Consider the following 26,019-nt stretch of genomic DNA (forward strand, 5'->3'; position numbering starts at 1 on the left):
GTTCACAAATTACCGTATTTTATCGAAAATACTAAAATTTTCAAAATTTGCGATATGGGTATTAAACGAATTGAAATTTTGTATACTTTTTCAATTTATTAGAATTTTTTTTTGGAAAGTACAATTTTTTCACAAAATTTTGTATGCTTTTTATTATATTAGTGTTTTTTGAAAATACTAAAATTTTCACAAATTAACGTTTTTTTAAGTACTCAACATTTTCAAAATATTCAATATGAGTTCATACTCAAAGCAATTTTTTTTTTTTTTTAAATTTGAGTAACTTTTTTTTTAAATATGGTATTTTACGAAAATTTTAGTCTTTACCCAAAAAAAACTTGAATAAAGTGGAAAACCATTCCAAAATTGTGCTACGTTTGATACCCATATTGCATATATTGAAAATTTGAGTACTTTCCAATCAGTACGGTATTTTGTGCAATTTTTTGTATTTTCAAAAAAAATCTAATAAGGTGAAAAAGTATGCAAATTCGCTTCGTTTGTTATCCATATTGCAAATTATGAAAATTTGAGTTCGAAAATCTGTATCTAAGGAAGGGTTTACTTTCTCGTTTTGGTGTTTTCGGTGAATTTTTAGGTTATGATTAGGCCGTTTATGTCGCCCCCCCCCCCCTTCCCTAGAAAATTGGTGTGAAAAATCAGGGGGCAGAAAAAAAAAATCCCAAAAAACTTCAAAATATCCATGAAAATAGAAGTCTAATCAACTTAAAACAATCTAAAATGCATTTTTCTGCATTGATAATCATATTTAGCATGTTTGGGCTTGTTTAAAAATGTTTGGAATTTTTGTGAAATCCCAATGTACAGCACCGCAAAAATTTTATTTTTCGAAAGAATTAAAATTTTCGTCAATACTTTGATATTTTGGAAATTAATGTTGGCAAAACGACTGGACAGGTGTATAATGCATTTTTCAACACATTTTTCATTAAAATGTTGAAAACATGCCTCCCCCTCGACTTTGGTTAGAGTCGAGGGACATAAACTTCAAAAATTATATGCAATAAACGGAAAAACCATTTTTTTTACTTTTTTGCACTAAAAGTTGAATTCCCAAAATACATATTTTCAAATTTTCAGTATTTTATAGGAGATTTAAAAAGGGCAGCTTATGCGTAAGGGGTTTAGGGTGGTGCAAAACCTGATACCGAAGTTTTTAACTTTTGAAAGGAAAAAAAATGTTTTGGATTTTTTAAATTGAAAATGTTTTTAATTTTTTTTTGAATAAAATTCACCGTTATTAGTTAATTGTGTTTAAAAACGCCATTTTCCGACAATGTTCCGTTTTTTTTATTTCCGTTTTGAAAATAACTTTTTGCAGGAAACGAACCCCTGAAGAAAATTGTTTCATGAAGCTGAGGAAATTTACAAACTATTTTTTTATTATTTCATCAAGCAGGTTATTGAGACAGGATACAGCCCCATACATTTTTTTTGTGAAAATTCACTGTCATCAAATCAGCACTATTTTCTAAACTTGCGATCTCTCGAAAACTGTTGATTCGATTGTCAATGTGAAAAAAAAATAAACTTTTGTCAAATTTTCTGATCATTTCATTAAAAATAATTTCAAATTTTCGCAATCAAGAGTTACATTTGAAATGGGCTGAAACGATTTGAAATTTTGATCTTGATTTTAAAATTTTTGATTTATTTTTTTATAGAGAATATATTTTTAACATTGAAAACTTAAGCTTATTTTCCGAGTTAACGCGAAGTTGATAAATGAGGATGATTGATTGTCTATTTAATTAAAAAATGCATATTTTAGAGTAGTTTAGGAACCATAACAAAGCTCGTCAACCAAAATAAGATGATAAATTGAAAAAATTGAAAAAAAGTACATATTTCGAAAGATAAATCACTTCTGAATGCCTATAAATTAACAACGTGCACTTTATCAAAAATTGTAGAGTAAAGTTAGCTTGAATTTGAGAGACCATCCATTTTAATTTGTTTTTTTTTTTTATAAAAAAATGTAAAGCCAATTTAAATTGCAAATTTGATTGCGCATCCAACTTGTTTTTTTTTAGAAATTATGTCAGATAATATTTTTATTATTTTTGTTTTCAAGAATCATTTTTTTTACAAAAATCATTTTTTTGGTGTCAGAACTGACTTTTTAGTTCCCTTAAATATATGATAAAAATAAGATTTTGTTGAATTCAACTTTCAAATGACAAAAAACAACATATTTTTCATTCAAGTGAATTTTTTTCTGATAATCCTTGTAATATCCTACAATTTTGTCCAAGACACCAAATCCCAATTCTTTCTTAAGATACAGATTTTCGAATTTTCATTGACCAGCCCACAAAATTGAATGGAAAACTGAACTGAATATCAAAAGCGTTTTTTTTTTCAAATTTTTATTGGGCTCGTGAATTTTTAAATTATTCCATTTTTGGGTTTATGGCAAAAACGTGCTCAAATCAAGTTTGAATAAATTTTAAATTTTATGTTATAGCGTCACATACACATACCTCATAAGTTCTAATTCAAAAAATGTTGTTTTTTTTTAAATAGTATTAAACCCAAAAATTTTTTAATAATTTTAAATTTAGACAGATATGAATTATTTTAATTATAACGTGACATTCAAGAAAAGAAAGTATTTTTATTCGAATATAATTTCAAATTTTAAAAGAAGTTCTGGGACATAAATCATGTCACTTTGTTTTTGTAAAAGTCTTTGTAAATCTGATGACAAATTTAAACTATTCAAGGTTTAATAAATATTCAGTTGGTCACCCTATTGCAATAAACTCCAGCTTTCTGGCGAGAGTGGGCCTCTGTCTTATCACGAAATCGAACATAAAAATAGTGCACATGCAAAAACAAACCAGTGCAAATATTGAGCGCAAGGTTAACTTGAAATTGAAAGTTTCAAACGCATGCGCAATCAGTTCCAAGAATTTGTTTGTGTTTTTTTTTTTGTCTTTTTTTTGTTCAGTAGTTTGAACTTTATATTACTTTTTATTTGTAAAAATCATAAAATTTTCTTTCGAACATCCCAAAGCCCAATTTTCACTACACCTTCCTTTCTAAAACAACCTTAATAGGGTTGACCACCGACCGTGCCCATGTCCGAAAATCTAAAATTAATGATTTGCCACTCCAATAACAAACACCGCCTCCAGAGAAGCACCCCTATTTCTCTCCCTTGGAAAAAAATACGTAAAATAAAACAGGTTAATTAATTTATCACCTTTGTTCTTCCCTTCGCTCGGGAGCAGCACGCGTCCGTTAGGGGGTTCGCTCCCCCGAAAGTTAAAATAAAAAATATTGGTGTTTAATTGCCGGGTTGTAAAACTACGGTTGCGGAATCGACCCCTTGAAAATTTCGAGAGCTGATCCAAAAATTAGAAACGCTCTAAACGTGTTATTAGGTGAGCAGTGCTTTTTCGTTAACTAAAACTGCACCGGGATCAACGAAGCAGTAATAAATTAGTTAGGAAAGAAGGAAATAGTGTTACGAAGAAAATTGAACTTAAAAAATGTGTTTTTTTTTTCAAAAATATAACTGAAAATGATGGTGGTCAGGTGACGAACCCTGATTTATGGTGAGCCGGACGGATTAATTAACTCGTTTTTTTTTTTAAATTATTTCATTTCGTTTTGTTTGGAAAAGAATCGGAGTAGGCCGAGTCGAGCCGAACCAAGCCGAACTAAGCAGCAGATGGATATCGGCTTGCTACGATCTTTATAGCTCCGAGCGCGAGCTAATTGTTTCGATTTTTTTGTTAAGTTCTTTTTGGATCGATCTTTAAGACTCCTATAAAAATGTTTAAAAATAATATATTTTGACGCTAATCAGAATAAGGTAGACGACCGTATTAACTCTTAAGAAAATCCAAGTTTCGCAAACTTTTCAAGCAAAAAAAAAAAGCTTTTGCTTCTTCATCCTCTTTGTCTTAACATTCTTTGACAGCTTGGTGACAGTGACGCAAAGGAGGGCGAGACAGTCTGTCGGCCGGTAATTAACTGTTTACATACAAAACACACACACACACACACTCGAGAAGAAAAAAAATACCCAGACTTTGCAAGAGTAGGCGGGGTGAGACGGGGCAAAGGGAATTATGATTGACATTAATAAATATTTGTTACGACGGCTGGCTGGGTTCTCCCTTAACATTGTCACACGGCCTACTACTTGGCGGCTTTGGTGGGTCTCGCGCAGACGACAATGACAACGTCTTTGTGGGTGGTTCGAAGGGAATTTGTCATTTTTTTTTTGCTTGCAATAAGATTAGCGCGATGAAGGAGGAAATTAAAATAACTAAAAAGTAAAAACTAAAAAAAAAAACATAAAAAACGTAACAAGTAAAAAGTAAAAAAAAATATTCAAAAGAATAATTATACGAAAACATAATAAAAAAAAACAAAAAGCTGAAATAAAGTATTCAAAAATCATACGAAAACATAATAAAAAAAGTAAAAAGCAAAAATAAAATAGAAAAATATTGTAAAAAGAAAAAAAATAAAAAAGTAAAAAATTAAAAGTTAAAAAGTAAAAAATAAAAAAAAATCAAAAAAAATTAAAAAATTAAAAGTAAAAAAGTTGAAATGTAAAAAAAATAAAAAGTCAAAAAGTCAAAAAGTAGAAAAGATAAAAAGTAAAGAAAAAAAGAAAAAGTAAAAAGGTTAACAAGAAAAAAATTTAAAAGGTAAAAAGGCACAGTAAAAAGTAAAAAGGTAAAAAAGTAAAAAAGAAAAATGTAAAAAAGTAAAAACAGTAAGGCCGTTGCAAATAATTTACAAAATTTATGTCTCTCGGCTCTGAGCAAAGTCGAGGGGGTGGGGGGCAAAAAAATAAAAAAATATAAAAATTGAAATTACAAGCCTAGGTTTTAACATTTGGATGAAAACAGTGTTTAAAAATGCTTTTTACAGGCGTACAGTTGCTTTCCAATCATTAGTTTTAGAAATATCGAGGTATTGACGGAATTTTTTTTTACCCAAACAATTTTTTTTGTGGGACTGTACATTGGTATTTCATGAAAATTTAAAGTGTTTTCAAAGGAGTTCACACATGCTAAATATGATTATAAACGGGGGAAAATGAATTTTAACTGGTTTTCAGTTGGTTAAACTTTAATTTTCATTAAAATGTAGAAGTTTTTCAAAAAAAAATTTTTTTGCCCAAACAAATTTTTTTTTCAGGCCAATTTTGAAAGGGGGGGGGGGGAGGGTGGCGACATAAACTTAGAAAATTATTTGCAACAGCCTAAAAAAGTAAAAAAAGCAAAAAAAAGCGACATAAACTTAGAAAATTATTTGCAACTGCCTAAAAAAGTAAAAAAAGCAAAAAAGAAAAACAGTAAAAATGTAAAAAAAAGTAAAAAAGGAAAATGTAAAAAAAAGTAAAACAAAAAAAGGAAAAGAGTAAAAAAGTAAAAGAGTAAAAAAGTAAAAAAAGAAAAAGTAAAACAGTAAAACAGTTAAACAGTAAAAATGTAAAAACGCAAAAAAGTCAAAAATGCAAAGAGCCAAAAAGTCTAAAAGTCAAAAAATAAAACATAAAAAGTAAAAAAGAAAAAAAAAAACAAAAAAGATAAAAAGTTAAAAAGTAAAAAATAAGTAAAAAAGTTGAAAAGCAAAAAGGTGAAAAAGTAAAACATAAAAAAGTAAAAAAGTTAAAAAATTAAAACTTTAAAAAGGTAAAAAGTTAAATAGGGAAAAAAAAACTAAAAAAGATAAAAAGTAAAAATGTAGAAAATTAAAAAAGAAAAAGTTAAAAGGTAGAAAAATAAAAAAAGAAAAGAAAGTTAAAAAGTAAAAAAGTAAAAAAGTAAAAAAGTTAAAAAGTTAAAAAGTTAAAAAGTTTAAAAGTTTAAAAGTTTAAAAGTTTAAAAGTTCAAAAGTTTAAAAGTTTAAAAGTTTAAAAGTTTAAAAGTTTAAAAGTTTAAAAGTTTAAAAGTTTAAAAGTTTAAAAGTTTAAAAGTTTAAAAGTTTAAAAGTTTAAAAGTTTAAAAGTTTAAAAGTTTAAAAGTTTAAAAGTTTAAAAGTTTAAAAGTTTAAAAGTTTAAAAGTTTAAAAGTTTAAAAGTTTAAAAGTTTAAAAGTTTAAAAGTTTAAAAGTTTAAAAGTTTAAAAGTTTAAGTTTAAAAGTTTAAAAGTTTAAAAGTTAAAAGTTTAAAAAAGTTTAAGTTTAAAAGTTTAAAAGTTTAAAAGTTTAAAAGTTTAAAAGTTTAAAAGTTTAAAAGTTTAAAAGTTTAAAAGTTTAAAAGTTTAAAAGTTTAAAAGTTTAAAAGTTTAAAAGTTTAAAAGTTTAAAAGTTTAAAAGTTTAAAGTTTAAAAGTTTAAAAGTTTAAAAGTTTAAAAGTTTAAAAGTTTAAAAGTTTAAAAGTTTAAAAGTTTAAAAGTTTAAGTTTAAAAGTTTAAAAGTTTAAAAGTTTAAAAGTTTAAAAGTTTAAAAGTTTAAAAGTTTAAAAGTTTAAAAGTTTAAAAGTTTAAAAGTTTAAAAGTTTAAAAGTTTAAAAGTTTAAAAGTTTAAAAGTTTAAAAGTTTAAAAGTTTAAAAGTTTAAAAGTTTAAAAGTTTAAAAGTTTAAAAGTTTAAAAGTTTAAAAGTTTAAAAGTTTAAAAGTTTAAAAGTTTAAAAGTTTAAAAGTTTAAAAGTTTAAAAGTTTAAAAGTTTAAAAGTTTAAAAGTTTAAAAGTTTAAAAGTTTAAAAGTTTAAAAGTTTAAAAGTTTAAAAGTTTAAAAGTTTAAAAGTTTAAAAGTTTAAAAGTTTAAAAGTTTAAAAGTTTAAAAGTTTAAAAGTTTAAAAGTTTAAAAGTTTAAAAGTTTAAAAGTTTAAAAGTTTAAAAGTTTAAAAGTTTAAAAGTTTAAAAGTTTAAAAGTTTAAAAGTTTAAAAGTTTAAAAGTTTAAAAGTTTAAAAGTTTAAAAGTTTAAAAGTTTAAAAGTTTAAAAGTTTAAAAGTTTAAAAGTTTAAAAGTTTAAAAGTTTAAAAGTTTAAAAGTTTAAAAGTTTAAAAGTTTAAAAGTTTAAAAGTTTAAAAGTTTAAAAGTTTAAAAGTTTAAAAGTTTAAAAGTTTAAAAGTTTAAAAGTTTAAAAGTTTAAAAGTTTAAAAGTTTAAAAGTTTAAAAGTTTAAAAGTTTAAAAGTTTAAAAGTTTAAAAGTTTAAAAGTTTAAAAGTTTAAAAGTTTAAAAGTTTAAAAGTTTAAAAGTTTAAAAGTTTAAAAGTTTAAAAGTTTAAAAGTTTAAAAGTTTAAAAGTTTAAAAAGTTTAAAAGTTTAAAAGTTTAAAAGTTTAAAAGTTTAAAAGTTTAAAAGTTTAAAAGTTTAAAAGTTTAAAAGTTTAAAAGTTTAAAAGTTTAAAAGTTTAAAAGTTTAAAAGTTTAAAAGTTTAAAAGTTTAAAAGTTTAAAAGTTTAAAAGTTTAAAAGTTTAAAAGTTTAAAAGTTTAAAAGTTTAAAAGTTTAAAAGTTTAAAAGTTTAAAAGTTTAAAAGTTTAAAAGTTTAAGTTTAAAAGTTTAAAAGTTTAAAAGTTTAAAAGTTTAAAAGTTTAAAAGTTTAAAAGTTTAAAAGTTTAAAAGTTTAAAAGTTTAAAAGTTTAAAAGTTTAAAAGTTTAAAAGTTTAAAAGTTTAAAAGTTTAAAAGTTTAAAAGTTTAAAAGTTTAAAAGTTTAAAAGTTTAAAAGTTTAAAAGTTTAAAAGTTTAAAAGTTTAAAAGTTTAAAAAAAGTTTAAAAGTTTAAAAGTTTAAAAGTTTAAAAGTTTAAAAGTTTAAAAGTTTAAAAGTTTAAAAGTTTAAAAGTTTAAAAGTTTAAAAGTTTAAAAGTTTAAAAGTTTAAAAGTTTAAAAGTTTAAAAGTTTAAAAGTTTAAAAGTTTAAAAGTTTAAAAGTTTAAAAGTTTAAAAGTTTAAAAGTTTAAAAGTTTAAAAGTTTAAAAGTTTAAAAGTTTAAAAGTTTAAAAGTTTAAAAGTTTAAAAGTTAAAGGTTTACAGGTTTAGAAAAATTCAACCAGTTTTTTCAGTCATGACTTTGATCTAATTGATTAAATTCTATTTTTGCACTTCTTTTTCTAAAATCCTTCCGTGTGCTCTTATTGCAAAAAAGCAAAGATATGCTCGAAACAAAAGGGAAATGCTATTAACCCTGCCCCGGTCTGAGACCTCTCTTTCTTTCTCGAAAGCTTTCCACCAGAAACACTAGAAAACATTAGCAGATTCTTCCGGAATATACACTTGATATATATATCAAGCGCGACTCTGATTCTGAAATGTGACGTAAGCAACACTTTTTCTGTTTTTGAGTTTTATTTATATTTTAAAAAAATATTTTGTAATTTTTCTTTTTAAAAAATAAATTATGAATTTCATTAAAACTAGTTTGAATTTGTTTTATTTATTCGATTTATTTGTAATAATTTTTTTTTGTTTGATAATTTATTTAGATATAAATTAATTTTTTTTTTTCAAATCCATTAATTTTCTAAAAAAAAAATGAAAATATTTAATGAAACTCTATTTTAAATCATTAAATAATCTTATAAATAAAATAAATAAAACTCATTTATTTTTATTTCATTTAAATTATTTAAGTTTAATTTTAGAATTTTTAGAAAATTAATTGAAAAAAAAATAAATTTTTGAGACCTTTAATCGTCGCTTACGTCACTTTACCCCCTCCTCAATCCAGCAAACACCCAGCAAAAAATAATGGAAGAAGATCGTCGCCGTCTGCCCGGCTGCTGCTTGCACTCCAAAGAGCGCTAGAACCGGTGTCTCGCTGAATTTCTCAAAGTCCGGAGAAATGACTTTGGTGGCGTAGTGAACGGCGTTTTTTTTTTAGTTCGTTTCTCACCCCCCAGCGCGGGGGAGGAAGAACCAGCGTCGTCGGAGTCTGCGATGCGATGGCGATGGCCCCACCGCGTTAGATAGTTGGAGAAAAAAAGTTTTTCGCAAAAAAAAATTGCTTGCGACGGGATTCGAACCTGGGTCGTCAGTGTGAAGGTCGCGATTGAGCTTGAAAACCCATAAAAGTAATTTAAAATTGAAGCAAAAGTCGACTTTACGAATAAAAAAATATTTGGGGGCGGGAATCGAACCCAGAACACAAGAATTGACATTCGGTACCGGCGACTTAACCAACAGAGCTATTTTCCCCATTTGAAAAAGTGTTCAAAAATCACTACCTGGTTATGATAAACCATAAAATAGACGTTGGAAATCATTTAAAAATTGCAAAGCAACAATTTTGACCGCATTTTTCGACACTTTCAACCACTGTTCAGGTTCGCAACTTGATGTGCAGTTTGCATGCAGTGAAAGAGAGAATAACAACAACAACAAAAAGAGCAAAACAAGAACACGGCAAACACTGCGCTGGCAGCTAAATGTTATGAATTTGAAAGTGGTTTGTCAGATGAAATTTCTCGCAGAGTCTGTGTGAGGGAGCAAGAAAACAATAAAGAAATCGTCGACCACCTTTTGCTAGACATTCTTGGCCATTTTTTTAAGGTGCTATAGAACTAAGAACTTGGTTCATTCCTTTGTGGACCATCATTCAGTGAGGTACTCCTGGATTTTAGCTCCTGAAAAGTGCTTCAAAAGTGCAAAAATGCCTCAGGGCAAGAAAAAGAGGCGGTCCTCACCAGCAGGATCGGCAGATTTGAAGAAGCTAAAGAATGCCGAAGCGCTACCTGCAAAGCCAGGCAGTTTGAGCAAGGACGCTCAAAAATTGTCTGGAAACCAGTTCGCTACCCTCCCTGTGGACGTGAGCGAGAAGGAAGAATTTGAACGACGGGAAAAGTTGCCACCCATTTTTGTGAAAACATCGTCATCGGATTCGGTGCGAAAGTGGCTGACCGGGTTTATCAAATCTGGTGCTTTACGAGCTTCCATTCGCTTGTGTGCTGATGGACTCAAAATTCTGCTACCTACACGAAAGGATTACAACTACGTTCGGGATTTCTTGAACAACACAAAGATCGAATACTACAGTCATGACGATCCAGGTAAACGCCCCATGAAACAGGTCCTCCGAGGTCTGTACGACATGGATGTGAGTGTGCTGAAAGAAGAGCTCAAAACTCTTAAGTTGAACGTGATCGAAGTCTTCAAGATGACGAGACACAACAAGGACATCAAGTATCGTGATCAACTGTACCTGGTTCATCTCGAGAAAGGATCGACAACGCCGTCTGAGCTGAAAGCAGTTCGGGCAATTTTCAATATCATCGTGACTTGGGAACGTTATCGTCCAGTGCACCGTGACGTGACACAATGTTCGAACTGCTTGCAGTTTGGGCATGGTGGAAGGAACTGTTTCATCAAGAGTCGTTGTGCAACCTGCGGAGGTGAGCACAAAACTCAAGCTTGCGAAACAATCAACGAGAACATCGAAGCGAAATGCTTCAATTGCGGCGGCGACCATTCTACCAAGAATCGAAGCTGCCCAAAACGAGCTGAGTTTGTAAAAATTCGGCAGCAAGCGACGACGAGGCACCAACCAAATCGTCGCAAAACACCACCAGCATACACGGACGTGGATTTTCCTGCTTTGGCGTCACCAGGAGCAGGATCTACTCGAGTGGTTCCAAATCTGCAGCCATTGCCGTTGAATCAGCGGCAAAGAGTTGCAGAGCATACAACACCTCCAGGCTTCAGTCAGCAACCGAGGGAAACCAACCAACATCAACGGGTGAAGGCAGTAGTGACCTGTTTTCACCACAAGAACTTCTGAACATTTTCATCGAGATGACAACAACACTGCGTGGTTGCAAAACTCGCCAGGAACAAGTAAGAACTCTTGGAGCATTCATCTTGAAATACAGTTCGTAGTTTACTCGTTCTAGTGATTTTGAATATTTCAATGGATTTATTTTTTTAGTTTTAGGTTAGGATTAGTTGTTAAAGTGATTTTTTTCTTTTTACCCAAATGTATTCAATTCAATGCAATAATGTAAAACAATTTGAAGCAAATAAATAAATGTGATCAGTTAATAATAAAACGAAAAATACAACAAAGATGAAGAGCATTAGGCCATACCACTTATCATGTAAAAGAAATGTAATTATTATAAGAATGTTCAATAAAGACATATTTAATTTCAAAAAAAAAAAGAACTTGGTAGGAAGTTTTTGACTTGCTTTTTTTTTGACGTTGCGATGCGACGTGAGTTTTTCGTTGTCGTCAAGAAAGATGCCGACTTAAGTGTGCAAACTGCAGTGTTGGTTTGCTAATGGGATGATTATTGAGAGGGTGGAGAAGAAGGATTCTTTTCGAGAGGGTTGGCGGAAAATATGCTTATCTTGGCATGTTATTGCAGTTATTTCGTGTGACGTTTCACTTTATTAAGAGGATAAGGGAAAATCTCCACGGTATTCCCAAATAAGTTGATATTTTTAAGTGGTGATTAAAAATGAATTCTAAAGTTGCTAAAGTACTCACGAGCACAGCCTACTACTTCGACTCCTCACCTTTACCATGATGAGGGCGTTAAGGAGGAAGGTCCAGCAAGTCGGTGAGATCGGTTTCACATGAGCATAAATTTTTAACCGCCGTGGCATTAATATAAATTTTTATCCGCGTCAAGCCTGCCTACAACTCTTGAAGCGCTACGTTGCATATCGCAGGGAAGACAGCCAGAGACCTTAAAAACTTGATTAACTTTAATTAAAAGTCTTTCATAATTCATGCAGTCTTCGAGGCGCGCAATGTTCTTTTTTCCAAACACTTTAGGACCCCATTAAATTATGTGCCGACTACCAACGCATGCAAACTGCGAGCGTGAAAACTGTGCTGATTGCTAATTAGGGAGCACTCCGCATCTTCCCGTCTGGTTTTGCTTGCAACATTGTAAGAGGTTATTTTTTGTGTTGATGTGCCCCACCCTTTTAGAACCCCATTAGTTAGCCACGGTCAGTTCCTCAGCAGGAAGGAAGGAAGTGCTTTGCATGTGATGAGTCTCACAACTCAACTTCAGCTGCCACAACTTGGTAGTCATGCCAACTTTTCCATTTTTCCTCAAGAGAGAGTGAGAGAGTCCTTGGCTAGCAATTAAAGTCTGTTTCTTCGGTTAGCGTGCAGTTCTTGCACGAGTTTCGCATAATTTTTAACTGAGTATTTATGCTGTCGTGGTGCAGAGTTATGCTTTATTGCTTTCAGCTTAAAAAATTATTTATTTTCATTTTATTTGATGTTGTCTCTGAATTGTTTCAAATTAATTAAAATTTAATTTGACAGCTTCTTAAATTTACAAAAAAAAAAATATCTTCAATTTATTTCAAACTATTCTTTTATCCAAATTTGTCAAAAAATTAGTTTCAAACCAAATTTAGCTTCAACATCATTCGAATCACTTCTAGATTCTTGACCAAAATTAAATCATGCTATTCATAGGCGCTTACGTCACTTTGCATCATAATAAAAAAATCACTAGTTAGGGTTCTACTTCCAATGCATTTTCGTTGATTTTCAAACCATAAAACTGAAAAACTAGATAAACATCCTAAAAGGACTAAATTCAGCCTAGCGGTGTTTACGTCACATTGATAATATGATAATTTTAGATTTTTTTGTAATTTTTGTAATTTTTGTAATTTTTGTAATTTTTGTAATTTTTGTAATTTTTGTAATTTTTGTAATTTTTGTAATTTTTGTAATTTTTGTAATTTTTGTAATTTTTGTAATTTTTGTAATTTTTGTAATTTTTGTAATTTTTGTAATTTTTGTAATTTTTGTAATTTTTGTAATTTTTGTAATTTTGTAATTTTGTAATTTTTTTTTTTGTAATTTTGTAATTTTGTAATTTTGTAATTTTGTAATTTTGTAATTTTGTAATTTTTGTAATTTTTGTAATTTTGTAATTTTGTAATTTTGTAATTTTGTAATTTTGTAATTTTTGTATTTTTGTAATTTTGTAATTTTGTAATTTTTGTAATTTTTGTAATTTTGTAATTTTGGTAATTTTGTAATTTTTGTATTTTTGTAATTTTTGTATTTTTGTAATTTTTGTATTTTTGTATTTTTGTAATTTATGTAATTTTGTAATTTTGTAATTTTTGTAATTTTGTAATTTTGTAATTTTGTAATTTTGTAATTTTTGTAATTTTGTAATTTTTGTAATTTTGTAATTTTGTAATTTTTGTAATTTTGTAATTTTGTAATTTTGTAATTTTGTAATTTTGTAATTTTTGTAATTTTGTAATTTTGTAATTTTGTAATTTTGTAATTTTGTAATTTTGTAATTTTGTAATTTTTGTAATTTTGTAATTTTGTAATTTTGTAATTTTTGTAATTTTGTAATTTTGTAATTTTTGTAATTTTGTAATTTTGTAATTTTGTAATTTTGTAATTTTTGTAATTTTGTAATTTTGTAATTTTTGTAATTTTGTAATTTTGTAATTTTTGTAATTTTTGTATTTTTTGTAATTTTTGTATTTTTCTATTTTTGTAATTTTTGTAATTTTTGTAATTTTGTAATTTTTGTAATTTTTGTAATTTTGTAATTTTGTAATTTTGTAATTTTGTAATTTTTGTAATTTTGTAATTTTGTAATTTTGTAATTTTTGTAATTTTTGTAATTTTGTAATTTTTGTAATTTTGTAATTTTTGTAATTTTTGTAATTTTTGTAATTTTTGTAATTTTGTAATTTTGTAATTTTGTAATTTTTGTAATTTTTGTAATTTTGTAATTTTTGTAATTTTGTAATTTTTGTATTTTTGTATTTTTGTATTTTTGTATTTTTGTAATTTTTGTAATTTTGTAATTTTTGTAATTTTTAATTTTGTAATTTTGTATTTTTGTAATTTTTGTAATTTTTGTAATTTTGTAATTTTTGTAATTTTTGTAATTTTTGTAATTTTGTAATTTTTAATTTTTGTATTTTTGTATTTTTGTATTTTTGTATTTTTGTATTTTTGTAATTTTTGTAATTTTGTAATTTTGTAATTTTGTAATTTTTGTAATTTTTGTAATTTTGTAATTTTGTAATTTTGTAATTTTGTAATTTTGTAATTTTGTAATTTTGTAATTTTGTAATTTTGTAATTTTTGTAATTTTTGTAATTTTTGTAATTTTGTAATTTTGTAATTTTTGTAATTTTTGTAATTTTGTAATTTTGTAATTTTGTAATTTTGTAATTTTGTAATTTTGTAATTTTGTAATTTTGTAATTTTTGTAATTTTGTAATTTTTGTAATTTTGTAATTTTGTAATTTTGTAATTTTTGTAATTTTGTAATTTTGTAATTTTTGTAATTTTGTAATTTTGTAATTTTGTAATTTTTGTAATTTTTGTAATTTTGTAATTTTGTAATTTTGTAATTTTGTAATTTTTGTAATTTTGTAATTTTGTAATTTTGTAATTTTGTAATTTTGTAATTTTTGTAATTTTGTAATTTTGTAATTTTGTAATTTTGTAATTTTGTAATTTTGTAATTTTGTAATTTTGTATTTTTGTATTTTTGTAATTTTGTAATTTTTGTAATTTTGTAATTTTGTAATTTTGTAATTTTGTAATTTTGTAATTTTTGTAATTTTGTAATTTTTGTAATTTTTGTAATTTTGTAATTTTGTAATTTTTGTAATTTTGTAATTTTGTTATTTTTGTAATTTTGTAATTTTGTAATTTTGTAATTTTTGTAATTTTGTAATTTTTGTAATTTTGTAATTTTATAATTTTGTAATTTTGTAATTTTTGTAATTTTTGTAATTTTGTAATTTTGTAATTTTGTTTTTTGTATTTTTGTAATTTTGTAATTTTGTAATTTTTGTAATTTTGTAATTTTGTAATTTTGTAATTTTTGTAATTTTGTAATTTTGTAATTTTGTAATTTTGTAATTTTTGTAATTTTGTAATTTTGTAATTTTGTAATTTTTGTAATTTTGTAATTTTGTAATTTTTGTAATTTTTGTAATTTTTGTAATTTTTGTAATTTTTGTAATTTTGTAATTTTGTAATTTTGTAATTTTTGTAATTTTGTAATTTTGTAATTTTGTAATTTTTGTAATTTTGTAATTTTTGTAATTTTGTAATTTTGTAATTTTGTAATTTTGTAATTTTTGTAACTTTTGTAATTTTTGTAATTTTGTAATTTTGTAATTTTGTAATTTTTGTAATTTTTGTAATTTTTGTAATTTTTGTATTTTTTGTAATTTTTGTAATTTTTGTAATTTTTGTAATTTTTGTAATTTTTGTTTTTTTTGTAATTTTTGTAATTTTTGTAATTTTTGTAATTTTTGTAATTTTTGTAATTTTTGTAATTTTTGTAATTTTTGTAATTTTTGTAATTTTTGTAATTTTTGTAATTTTTGTAATTTTTGTAATTTTTGTAATTTTGTAATTTTGTAATTTTGTAATTTTTGTAATTTTTGTAATTTTATAATTTTTGTAATTTTGTAATTTTGTAATTTTTGTAATTTTTGTTTTTTGTAATTTTTGTAATTTTTGTAATTTTGTAATTTTGTAATTTTGTAATTTTTGTAATTTTTGTAATTTTTGTAATTTTTGTAATTTTTGTAATTTTTGTAATTTTTGTAATTTTTGTAATTTTTGTAATTTTTGTAATTTTTGTAATTTTTGTATTTTTTGTAATTTTTGTAATTTTTGTAATTTTTGTAATTTTTGTAATTTTTGTAATTTTTGTAATTTTTTTGGTGTATTTTTGTAAATTTCCAGACAAATTTATGCAACTACTAAACCACCTGTTGCGCCCAAAGTCAGTCTGGTGCACCCATTTGCCAGTCTAGACCTCCTGGACCTGTTCCTGTAACATGTTGTTTTTGTTGATGTTGTGCTGTATTTCTTTCTGAGGTCGGCCACACTTGACTGCGCCGACCCCCTTCGTGACGGTGAAAAACGAAAGGATGGATGATGATTTCAATTTTTCACCCTTCACAGAGTTGCACAATTGTAATTATTATTGCGGCTGGCGTGCCGCGCTCCCTTTCTACCTTCAATACGCCCTTTTAAGAAAGTTCTGCCGCTTTTTGGTTGAAGAACCACAACAAAAGAAAGTTGCCGACGTTTCGATCTGGTCATCCTCAAGGTTGATTTTCATAACATTTAACAAACGTCAACGAAGAACTCACCTGACAATCTTCCGCTTGTTGTTCGGGTGTAGCCGGTCCGCGCTAACGGGATCGACGCGTCGCAGCACGCGGTGCAAAACCGGCGACTCCAGCTGCTCCAGCTGTTCGGTTGCCATTGGCAACACTCGTGCGACCAGCTCCGACTCTTCTTCGTCGGCGTCGTCGCCGCTTGCTGCGATCTTCTCCACTTGTTCACCACTTTCATTCTCACTTCCCACCACTTTCTTCGCATCATCTTCTTTCGCACTTTCCCTGTTTCCACCACTTTCGCTTTCTTCCAACGTCGATGACAGCTTCGGACGCTTCGCGTCTTCTTCTTGCGACGAGGAGGAGGAGGTTGTTCGCCGACGGGTGCGTTCCTCGTGGATTCCGGTCCCGACCAGAACCTGCCACAGGACGCTCTCGATGTAGTAGTTCGTGCCGCCTACTACGATCGGCATCCGGTTTTGCTCCAGCAAGCGGTCGATCTAGTAGGTTAGTTTTAAGTTAAGGAAATTCCTTTGTTTGCGTAGGTTGCTGCGATCGCAAAATAGCTTGGAGAAAAATAATCTTATTATGAAATCTGAGCGCAAAAGAGGTGATGAAAAACAAAAACATAACCTTTCAATGTTTTGACTGCCTCGCGAAGTCGATAAAAACCCCGAGGAACATTAGGTAAAGTCATTAAGCTAACGAAGACGACGACGACGAAGTCGTCGGCAATGTTTTTATTTGGCCGCTTCAATTGTGTCGAAAACAAATTCCTCAAAGGTGATTTGTCAGACGAAAACAATGTCGAAAAACAAAGGTTTTAAGGCGAAAATGCATCCCCCGGCAACCTGTCAATTGCTCAAAACCCCCAAAAAATTGCCTACTGCGTCAGCGATTCTGTTGCGTAGCAACAGCAACAAACGCGCGCCCGTTCCCGACAGGCAAGAACAAGTTTGGACACGTTCAGAACTGGTTTTTCGGCCGAAAAAAGAAAAAGGCGCGCAGTAAGAAGTACTTCTATCGGCCGCTTGCTTCGCAAAAACGAAGAAACGCGAAAATATCATTTCGTATCGTGTAGCCGTGTGTGTGCGGTGCGAAATTTGTTTGCGGAAGTGGAAAATCTTTCCGGCACCACTCACTCACACAAGTGTAATTCACACGCACGCCTATTTCGACTATTCTAATAAGAAAGGCAATTGCGGAGAAAAAAACCCATCGGAATTGCTAATCTCGCACTCGGTTACGAAAAGCCGGCGTAATTTTGCGATTCTCACGCACACTAGCGCAATTCTACGCGCGCGAATCACATGCAATTGTGTGCGCGTCTTAACGAAAAAAAACCCCAATCCAAAGCAACACGAATATTTTAAAATTTTAATAACCTTGGTTCGAGTCGTTTCCCGCGCAAAGTTTATTGGCGTTTCCTACGGGAAACGCCGCAATGATATGGCGAAAAAGGCGATTTTTTGTCCGGTTGCAATTGCGCAAACTTGGTGTAGAATTTCGGGCCGAAAGAGGAATCGCCGAAAACGGATTCTCATTCTTTGGGCTTTCCAGTTGGAACCGGCGTGAGACAATTCCTATGAGAACGAACTCGCCTACTATGAGTTCGTGATGCAACCTGTTTGACAGGTAGGCGCCTTCGCGCCTACTTTGTTGCCCTTTTTCTAAACAATCGCGTACAGTGAAGGACGACGGCGACGACGACGCACCCGGATTTATGAGGCTTCCTTATGGTCGTTTTACGCTTGAGTTGAGTTTGTGGAGCGTTCTACGACTTCCTAGAAGAAGAGAAGCCAACAGCGAGATGAGTAGTAAAAGAAGAGGAAACTGCCCGATGCTCGGCACCTGTAGCGAACTCGTAGCGACCCTTCTAGACATTTTGCAGGACTCCTTGAAATTTCAAAATTGGAAAATATTTAGATCTTAATTTATCACATTTCCTAATTTTAATTTAAACCTATCCAAATTTTAAGCTTGTTTTAAATTGGCAAATATTTCTATGATTTGTGTGTGTGTGTGCAACCAACCAAACGGGACCACGCGGTCGCTTCTTACAAATTGAGTTGTTTCCATGTATTTTTCAGATCTGCATTCTATACATGCAAATAACTCGCATAGGCATTTGGATGGTCTTAGCTCTGCCGAGCTTCGGTGACCCATTTCTACGCTGGCTAGCCGAGCGCGAGGTCCCTCAGCTTGAGTCGACAAGCCCCGCCCTGAAGAACGTTTGCATCAATCGGATTCAAACGTTATTTAGAACTTCCGAACCCTTGTCAAATGGACAAGGACCCAGCGCGTATATAGTAACAGTAACAGTATTCCTAATTCCAGTCATAGCCTACCAACCAAGTCGCGATGGCCTAGTGGTTAGCATTTTTGCTTACCAATCCAAAGGACGGGGGATCGAACCCCGACTCGAGTGTTCAGAGTTTCAAGATTTATATTTCCTATAATTTCTCGTTGGGAGCAGATGGGAGTCGAACCCAGGATCATTCGCTTACAAAGCGAACACCGTAACCAGTCAGCCACGGCCGCTCCTAGGCAAATATTTCTATGATTTCATCGCAAAATGTTCCCTGCACTTTGAACACAAATCTGTGAATATTTTTGGTGTTGTATCGCGCGAATGTCTCTTGAATCCCAAATTGACGTCCTCTTTAGATGTTTTGCAAAAAATTTTACGCTTTTTCACTTTATAAGAGTTTTTGGCTGAAAACTAATATTTTCACCAAATTTTGAAAATTGGAGTATTTTCAAAAAATACGTTTTTTTTGGGAAAATTCTAGTATTTAAAAAAAATTTAAAGGTGAAAAAATAAAAAAATATGTAAATTGTGACAATTTCAGTATTTTTCAAAAAAACTACTAAAAACGTGAAAGAGCACACAAAATGGCGATTTGTTTGGCGCAAATTGCAAATTTTGAAAAAAATCGAATCGAAAAAATCAAACAAAAAACGGTATTTTGTGAACAACCCTGCTAATTTTTTTTTCAAATATATTCTTAGTGAAAGCATTGAAAATATAACATGATATGGTTGAATTAAGATGGTTTTTATAAAGATTTAAAAAATGAGTTATCGTACACTATCGGCGATAAGATTATCGCCGATAGAATTATCGAAATGACGATAATCTATCGTTATTTTATCGAGCCTCGATAATTTTATCGTTAACAACTTTGACGTTTTGCATGGTCTAAAATTAGTTTTATTCTTATATCATATTTTCTTTTATCCCTTGACCTGTTTTAAATTTGGAATATATTTGTATTAGGCCATTTCAAATATTTTTCATTGTTTATGTATTATAACCTATTTTGAAAAATAGGAAAAAATTTCAGTATTCTCTTATATTTACCTTTTTAAAAGTTATGCTTGTTCTGAAAATCAGAAAATATTCATATTCTTTTATCGCAATTTGTCTTTATTTCTTAGTTTCAAAAAAATGCAAGCTTTAAAATAAAAAAATATCCAAGATGATACCTACTTTTCGGCATTTATTAAAAAAAACTTGTTTAAAAGTTGGAAAATATATTTATTCTTTCATCGCAAATGTTCTCAATCCCCAAGTAATCTAGTAATACAATACAAAAATTGCTCGTAAACTCGCTAGGAAAATATTTTTATTCTATTGATTTGTTGACTTTTGCATAAGTTAAGCTTGTTTTTGAAATTGGATTTTATTTTTATTATTTCATCGGGAAATGTCTTGCACCAAGTTTTGACCCTTTAAAAAATTTGCTGCATGGCTTTAATAATTATTTTATTTTCATCGCAACATTTTATCCCTCATTTTTGCCCTTTTCAAATATACACAGCTAAAAAAGTAGTACTCCAGCTGCCTGTAAAAAGCCTGGGTGTAAAATAAATATTGTATTATTTTATGAAACTCTATGTGATTTTACACCCTGAATTATGTAGCCCATCGGTATGGGAAACCTACTTGACCGAAATGTCAAGCTCATATATGCGTTTATCCTTACCATTCTTCATCGATCTGATGGCCGAGTGGGCTAAGGCGCCAGTCCTTACTGTTGGTGCTGGGTTTGTATCCCGTCGGTGGCAACTTTTTTTTGTATTTGCAAAAATTGTACATGCAGTGTGTAATATTAAGTGTTTATTTTGACGAAGGTGATGCGCATGCTTTTGCATGCGATTTTACCATCGGATTTTTTGCTGTGTAAGGCTTGTTTTAAAAATAAGAAAATATTTTTATTTTTTATCCAACATGTTTTCCAGATTTTATTCTATTCAAAAACATGCTTGTTTTTAAAAACAGATTTAAGTCGGCCAAATTAAAAAATTGAAAAAAAGGTTCCCTAAAAAAATATTTTTTAAACAGGTTGGCTTGTTTAAAAACTAGTAGAACATTCATTTACCGAAAATGCCTTTAATCCTAGTTTTAATCTCGATTGTTAACCCTTTTCAAAAGTCAAGCTTGTTTTTGAATTTAAATCTGAGGAAAATAGTCTTTTCTTTATATAATATAAAATTTTAATTATATTTTTATTCTTTTAGCACGAATTTTTTTAAGTTCCTTCTTTTAGCGCTTTTAAAAAGATTTGCCTTCTTTATTGCAAAATATCTAAAAAGAATACCTAAATAAACGAAGCTTCTTTAGAAATTGGAAAGAATTTTTATTCTTTCATCACGAAGTTATTAAAACCCTAATTTTGGTCAAGATTCGATCATAAAAATAAATGGTGGCAACAAAATATTAGTTCTTGAGTAATTTCATTCTTCTTATAATTTTTGTATAATATGAACACATTGAAAATATTTTAATTCTTGTGAAATTGTAGACTGATGGGTTTCAAAACATATTCATATTTATTTGACATTCTTTACTTAAGAGATGGATTTTTTGTGCATTTAAATAACGATTGATTTAAAAATTCATAAAATATACTAAAAATGCGAATAATAAAATTTCAGATTTCAGCAATTTAAATAAAAAATAAAAATTAAATCAATTCGATAAAAAAAAACTGTTTGAAGATGCATTTAACAACCACCCAGTCATTTTGCATCATTTCAAAATATTGACGAAATTTCAAAAGTGAAGTTTGCTTTAAAAAATTGTCCCCGAGATTTTTTGGGCCGATTTTAATTTCAAAAAAAAATAAAGAAATCGTCCCCTAATGAAATTTGATCCCCTTTCATGTCCGAAATGCATAGTTGAAATTAAAAAAAAAAAAACAATTTAATTTTTTAAAGCGAATATTCCCTTTAAAAAAATATACTACTATCGCAACATGCCTTTAATCTCTAATCCCTCAACCTTTTTATAAACTTTAAAATCGCACGAAATCGGGAAAAGTTGCCCCAACCTGTCTTTGATTTGCGTTAAACTTTGTCCTAAGGGGTAACTTTTGTCCCTGATCACGAATCCGGGGTCCGTTTTTTGATATCTCGTGACGGAGGGGCGGTACGATCCCTTTTATTTTTAAACATGCGAAAAAAGATTTGCTTTTCAATAATTTGCTGCCTGAAACGATGATGAGATTGAAAATCACTCTAAAAAATAACCTTGCAAAATTGGAAAAAAACACGAATTTTTTTTTTCAGATTCAAAAAGTACATTAAATTTCTCTTAAAATGACATGTTCCAAAAAAAATTGCAATCGAGTAGCGGAAAATGCAGAGTTTTTTTTATAATTTAGTGTTTTTTCGATGAAAAATACGTTTTTTTTAAAAGAATTCTGAGTACGCCATCAAATTGGGCGTTCCATTTTACATAAAAATCTTTTTGACACCAAATTTCTATCTCATCTTCATTTCAGGCAGCAAATGCTTGAAAAACACCTCTTTTTTTGCATGTTCAAAAAAATAAAAGGGGCCGTACCGCCCCTCCGTCACGAGATATCAAAAAACGGACCCCGGATTCGTGATCAGGGACAAAAGTTACCCCTTAGGACAAAGTTTTACGCAAATCGAAAAGGGAAACGGGGCAATTAATGAATAATTAAAATGATAACTATTATTCACGGAACATAGTTCATTCGCAAATTTGAGTTTAGTTGGAATATTTTAAAAATATGTTCTACACAAAGGTAAGTGCTGGTTTCAAAATTTCATCAATATTGTTCTGACAAAATAAGTTTTTCCTAGACATGGTTAGACAAGGAAGGATTTTAGTTTTTTTTTTAATTTTTGATGGTCAAAATGACGAGTTTGAGTTATTGCGCCATATTATTTAATTTTGCATGATGGGAAAGAAGATGAACAGCTTCTTTCAAATTTAAAAATTACCATCGGGTCGCTTGGGGGGAATCCTCACAATCCGCAATCTGCCCATACCGGTCGTGTAGATGAATAAATAATCATAATCATCATGGCTGTTCTCTCGCGCCTCTCGTTATTATCATCATCAACGTATGCTGTAGTAACACAATAAAAAAAAGTTAAGAAGAAAAGAAGAACCTTCCCCAACCTTAGGGTAATTCCAGCGCGCAACGCGTCCGTCAATAAGCTAATGTTTACATAAGCACCTTTTAGCTTCCTGCCCCCCTCCCTCTCATCCCTTTCAACCTCCTCCTTTCACGGTCCGGAACCCTTCTCACCTTTTGCTAGCTTCTAGTAGGCCATGAGCCTCCTCGATCCGTACCGGCGTGTGTGTGTATGCTTCAGTAATGGACGCCTTGCTTGAAATCCAAGCATGTCAAGAAGTAGAAGGAAGCAATTTTCCTCCTCTCTCCCCCCTGGAGGCGCCCCCACTTCCCAAAAGTCAAAGCCTACTCGTGGCTTGTTTTTGGCCGGATTCTGAGCCTACTCCGTCGTTTCTCAACAGAGGAAAAAAAAAAGTGCGTTTATTTCTGTAGCACGCGCGCGAAAAGGCCTCTCTCTTGCTTGGGAAAGGTGCGTGTGCCCCCTCCGAAAGGGCTCCCCTCCCCTCTTCTCCTCCCTCCCGGGGGTAATTAAATGTGTTATTGATTGGGGTGGAGGAAACCTCGAGAAAATTGGGTCGATCCTGACCTAGAGACGGGGCGTCGTGGGGGTGTGATTATGTGATGGGAAAAATGAAAATTGGTGATTTTTTAATACGAGGGACAGCGAAAAGGCCTTTCTATTTAAAATTAAAGAAAACATTTCATGTATTCTTAAATTGGTCATTTAAAGCATCGCAAGGGCTAACATCACCTTACAAATGAAATTGACAAGACAACATTTTACGATGGATCAACTATGGTCACCTTGAAACTAGCTGTCAAAGAAGAGGCTTTCTGTCAAGAAAGAACGAGGAGCTATTTTTTCAATGTTGAGCAATTCTCTGAGATTTCGGTTATTTAGTTTTTTTTTGTATTTTTTAATCCGACTGAAACTTTTTTGGTGCTTTTGCTATGCCCAAAGAAGCCAGTTTGCATCATTAGTTTGTCCATATAATTTTCCATACAAATTTGGCAGCTGTCCATACAAAAATGATGTATGAAAATTCAAAAATCTGTATATTTTGAAGGAATTTTTTGATCGATTTGGTGTCTTCGGCAAAGTTGTAGGAATGTATATTGAAAAAAATAAATATACACGGTAAAAAAATTGGTGATTTGATTTGTAATGTTACTTTTTGTCACTAAAACTTGATTTGCAAAAAAAAACAAATTTTTATTTTCAGATATGTTTTAGGGGACATCAAATGAACTTTGTTGATACGACCCTTAGTTGCTGAGATATTGCCATGCAAAGATTTAAAAACAGGAAAATTGATGTTTTCTAAGTCTCACCCAAACAACCCGCAATTTTCTAATGTCGTTATCTCAGCGACTAATCGTTCGGTTTTTTTAGCGATGAACTATTCGTGAAATTTTCCGATCCTTTCGAAAACAATATTTACAATATTTTTTTTCAATATTACGCCCTTTTGAAATGTTAGTCGCGACTTTCTACTGGTTGCATTTTATAGAAAATTGTCCCAAGAATTAGATAAAAATTAAATTTTAACCCTTAAATGCCCACTAGGGTGGTCCAAATCCGGACTTTTTTGGGGCTACTCCCTGAAATCAAAGATTGACCCATCACTAGGCTAAATTCCAAATTTGAGCTCATTCTGACCACGGGAACCCCTCCCTCCAATCGCTTAAAGTTTGTATGGGAAAAATCGTCAAAATGTATGGAGAAAAGCAACTGTTTTACTTTTTTACCTGTGGAAGGCGCCATAATTATCCGATTCTTACCATTTCTCAAATGTAGAACCTTCATTAAATTTAGAACAACTTTCCCGAAGACACCATATTTTTAGGATTTTTTCCCGCGAAGTTATTAGCGCCCAAAACTGACCCTTTTTGCGCGGCCAGCTGTAAGGGGCTACCTAACAACGATAGGGTATTTTAACCATTAGTGGACCCCCTAGTAGAGCCGAAGCACATTTTTCACAAATTTTCATTATTTTAAGCACTTTTTCATAACCCTTTGTACAAAACAATGAAAACTGAAGTCTTTTGAACAATTTTGACTATTTGTTTTATCAGTTATTTGTTTTTGAGCAGAAAAATAGCCAATTGAAAAAAAAAGTTTTTTTGCCTGTTGTGGACCCCCTTTTCCTATAGTGGACCCGGGTCCATAATCCGATTGTGGACCCGGGTCCACTATAGGCAAACTGTTATTTTTATATCAAATTTAACCGATATTTGATGTTTTGATGCACGGTGTAGGTCTAATGATAGATATAATGAATAAAAGATGGATTTTGATCACTTTTCATCATAAAAAAATATTTTTTGTTAACAAATTTGGCTTTAAACAACAAAAAACCAAACAGACATTTAAACACATTTATTTCCGAAAAAGATCAGAGAAAACGTCTCAAAAACCACTGTAAACATAAAAATAATTTTAAAAAAGTAATCTTGATGCAAATTTTTCCATATTAATTACATAAATGGTTGACCGAAACTAAACAATAGAATTGTTTACAGTTGCTGATAAAACCACGCATGTTTATTGGAAAAAAATGTTTTGTTATTTGTTGGAGACCAATCCGATCACATCTTCCATATAGCTTGTGCTGACGGGCATGGCTACCAACGAGTTGTACGAATTGTAAATCTAAACGAAAAGTTCTTGTAGTTCTAAAACAAAAGCGACTAGCGCGGCAAGAAGTGGCTTCAAGCCGAAGATTGTATGATTCCCCCCCATTCCAAATTGACCCATCTTACGAGCAGTGCGAAAAGGAAAATTATTTGACTAGAATTAATAAAACTTAAATTAGTGATACGTCTCTTTAAATAAAGTACTAGTTTTACTAGTTGTGTGGTTTCAATTAAACATCGCGAGTTTTTGTGCTACACCAAACGGGTCCGACGATCACTAGTGCCAACCCACGGCAAACCCTCCAACCCGAACCGCAGAAGGACCTGCGATTCCCCAAACGACCAGCCAATCCGGAGCGACCACAACGAGCTATCGAACATTGGTCCTTCGAACCGGATTGGTCTGGTCGAAGGACGGAAGGAGCCAAAATCGCCATCGTGAAATTCCAAGCCCATTCACGAAACGGCAAGGAGAACGCCATTTTGGACGGCGTCGGTACGGCTCACCTGTTCGAGGAAATTCAGCGTAGTCATCCTACAAGGCATATTTCCTATGGAAATCTAGGTGAGTGCGGTTTCAAAACCTTACACCCAAAAATCCAGTACTGCTCGTGGTCTCTGTGTCTCAGGTACCCTCGACACACCCAACCCATTCATCACCACACTGGCTGAGGATCGGTTAGCACGGCTGCTAATTGATCGCGATCACCATCCCACCCACATCGTCGGTGGCGAGTGCACGGAGCGTAATTCGTTCATTCGTTCGAACCGAACTGCTGAAACGCCGTGCCACATCGACTATTGCCCATCCCATTGTGTTCGAGACGCCCTATTGTCTCAGGCCGAAGCACATGGTCGGCACTGAATCACCTGTGGTCCAGCTGATGCGTTGCGAAGCGACCGCTGGCTCTGCTGCGAACGAGGATCATCTTTAAAGATTTTACAAGGCTCAAATCCTA

General features: G+C 30.8%; 1 protein-coding gene across 2 annotated transcripts in view; it reads right to left on the reverse strand.

Annotated features, from left to right (window-relative positions):
- The window catches only part of LOC6035167 (tRNA dimethylallyltransferase), a 270,808-nt gene that overhangs the window by 199,085 nt on the left and 45,704 nt on the right, over positions 1–26,019 (reverse strand). For both annotated transcript variants that reach the window (XM_038249649.1, XM_038249651.1), the window contains exon 3: positions 16,062–16,528. In XM_038249649.1, coding sequence (XP_038105577.1) covers positions 16,062–16,528 — 467 coding nt within the window. The remainder of the gene's footprint in view (positions 1–16,061; positions 16,529–26,019) is intronic.

Source organism: Culex quinquefasciatus, chromosome 1 (assembly GCF_015732765.1).
Source record: "Culex quinquefasciatus strain JHB chromosome 1, VPISU_Cqui_1.0_pri_paternal, whole genome shotgun sequence".
Taxonomy (NCBI): domain Eukaryota; kingdom Metazoa; phylum Arthropoda; class Insecta; order Diptera; family Culicidae; genus Culex; species Culex quinquefasciatus.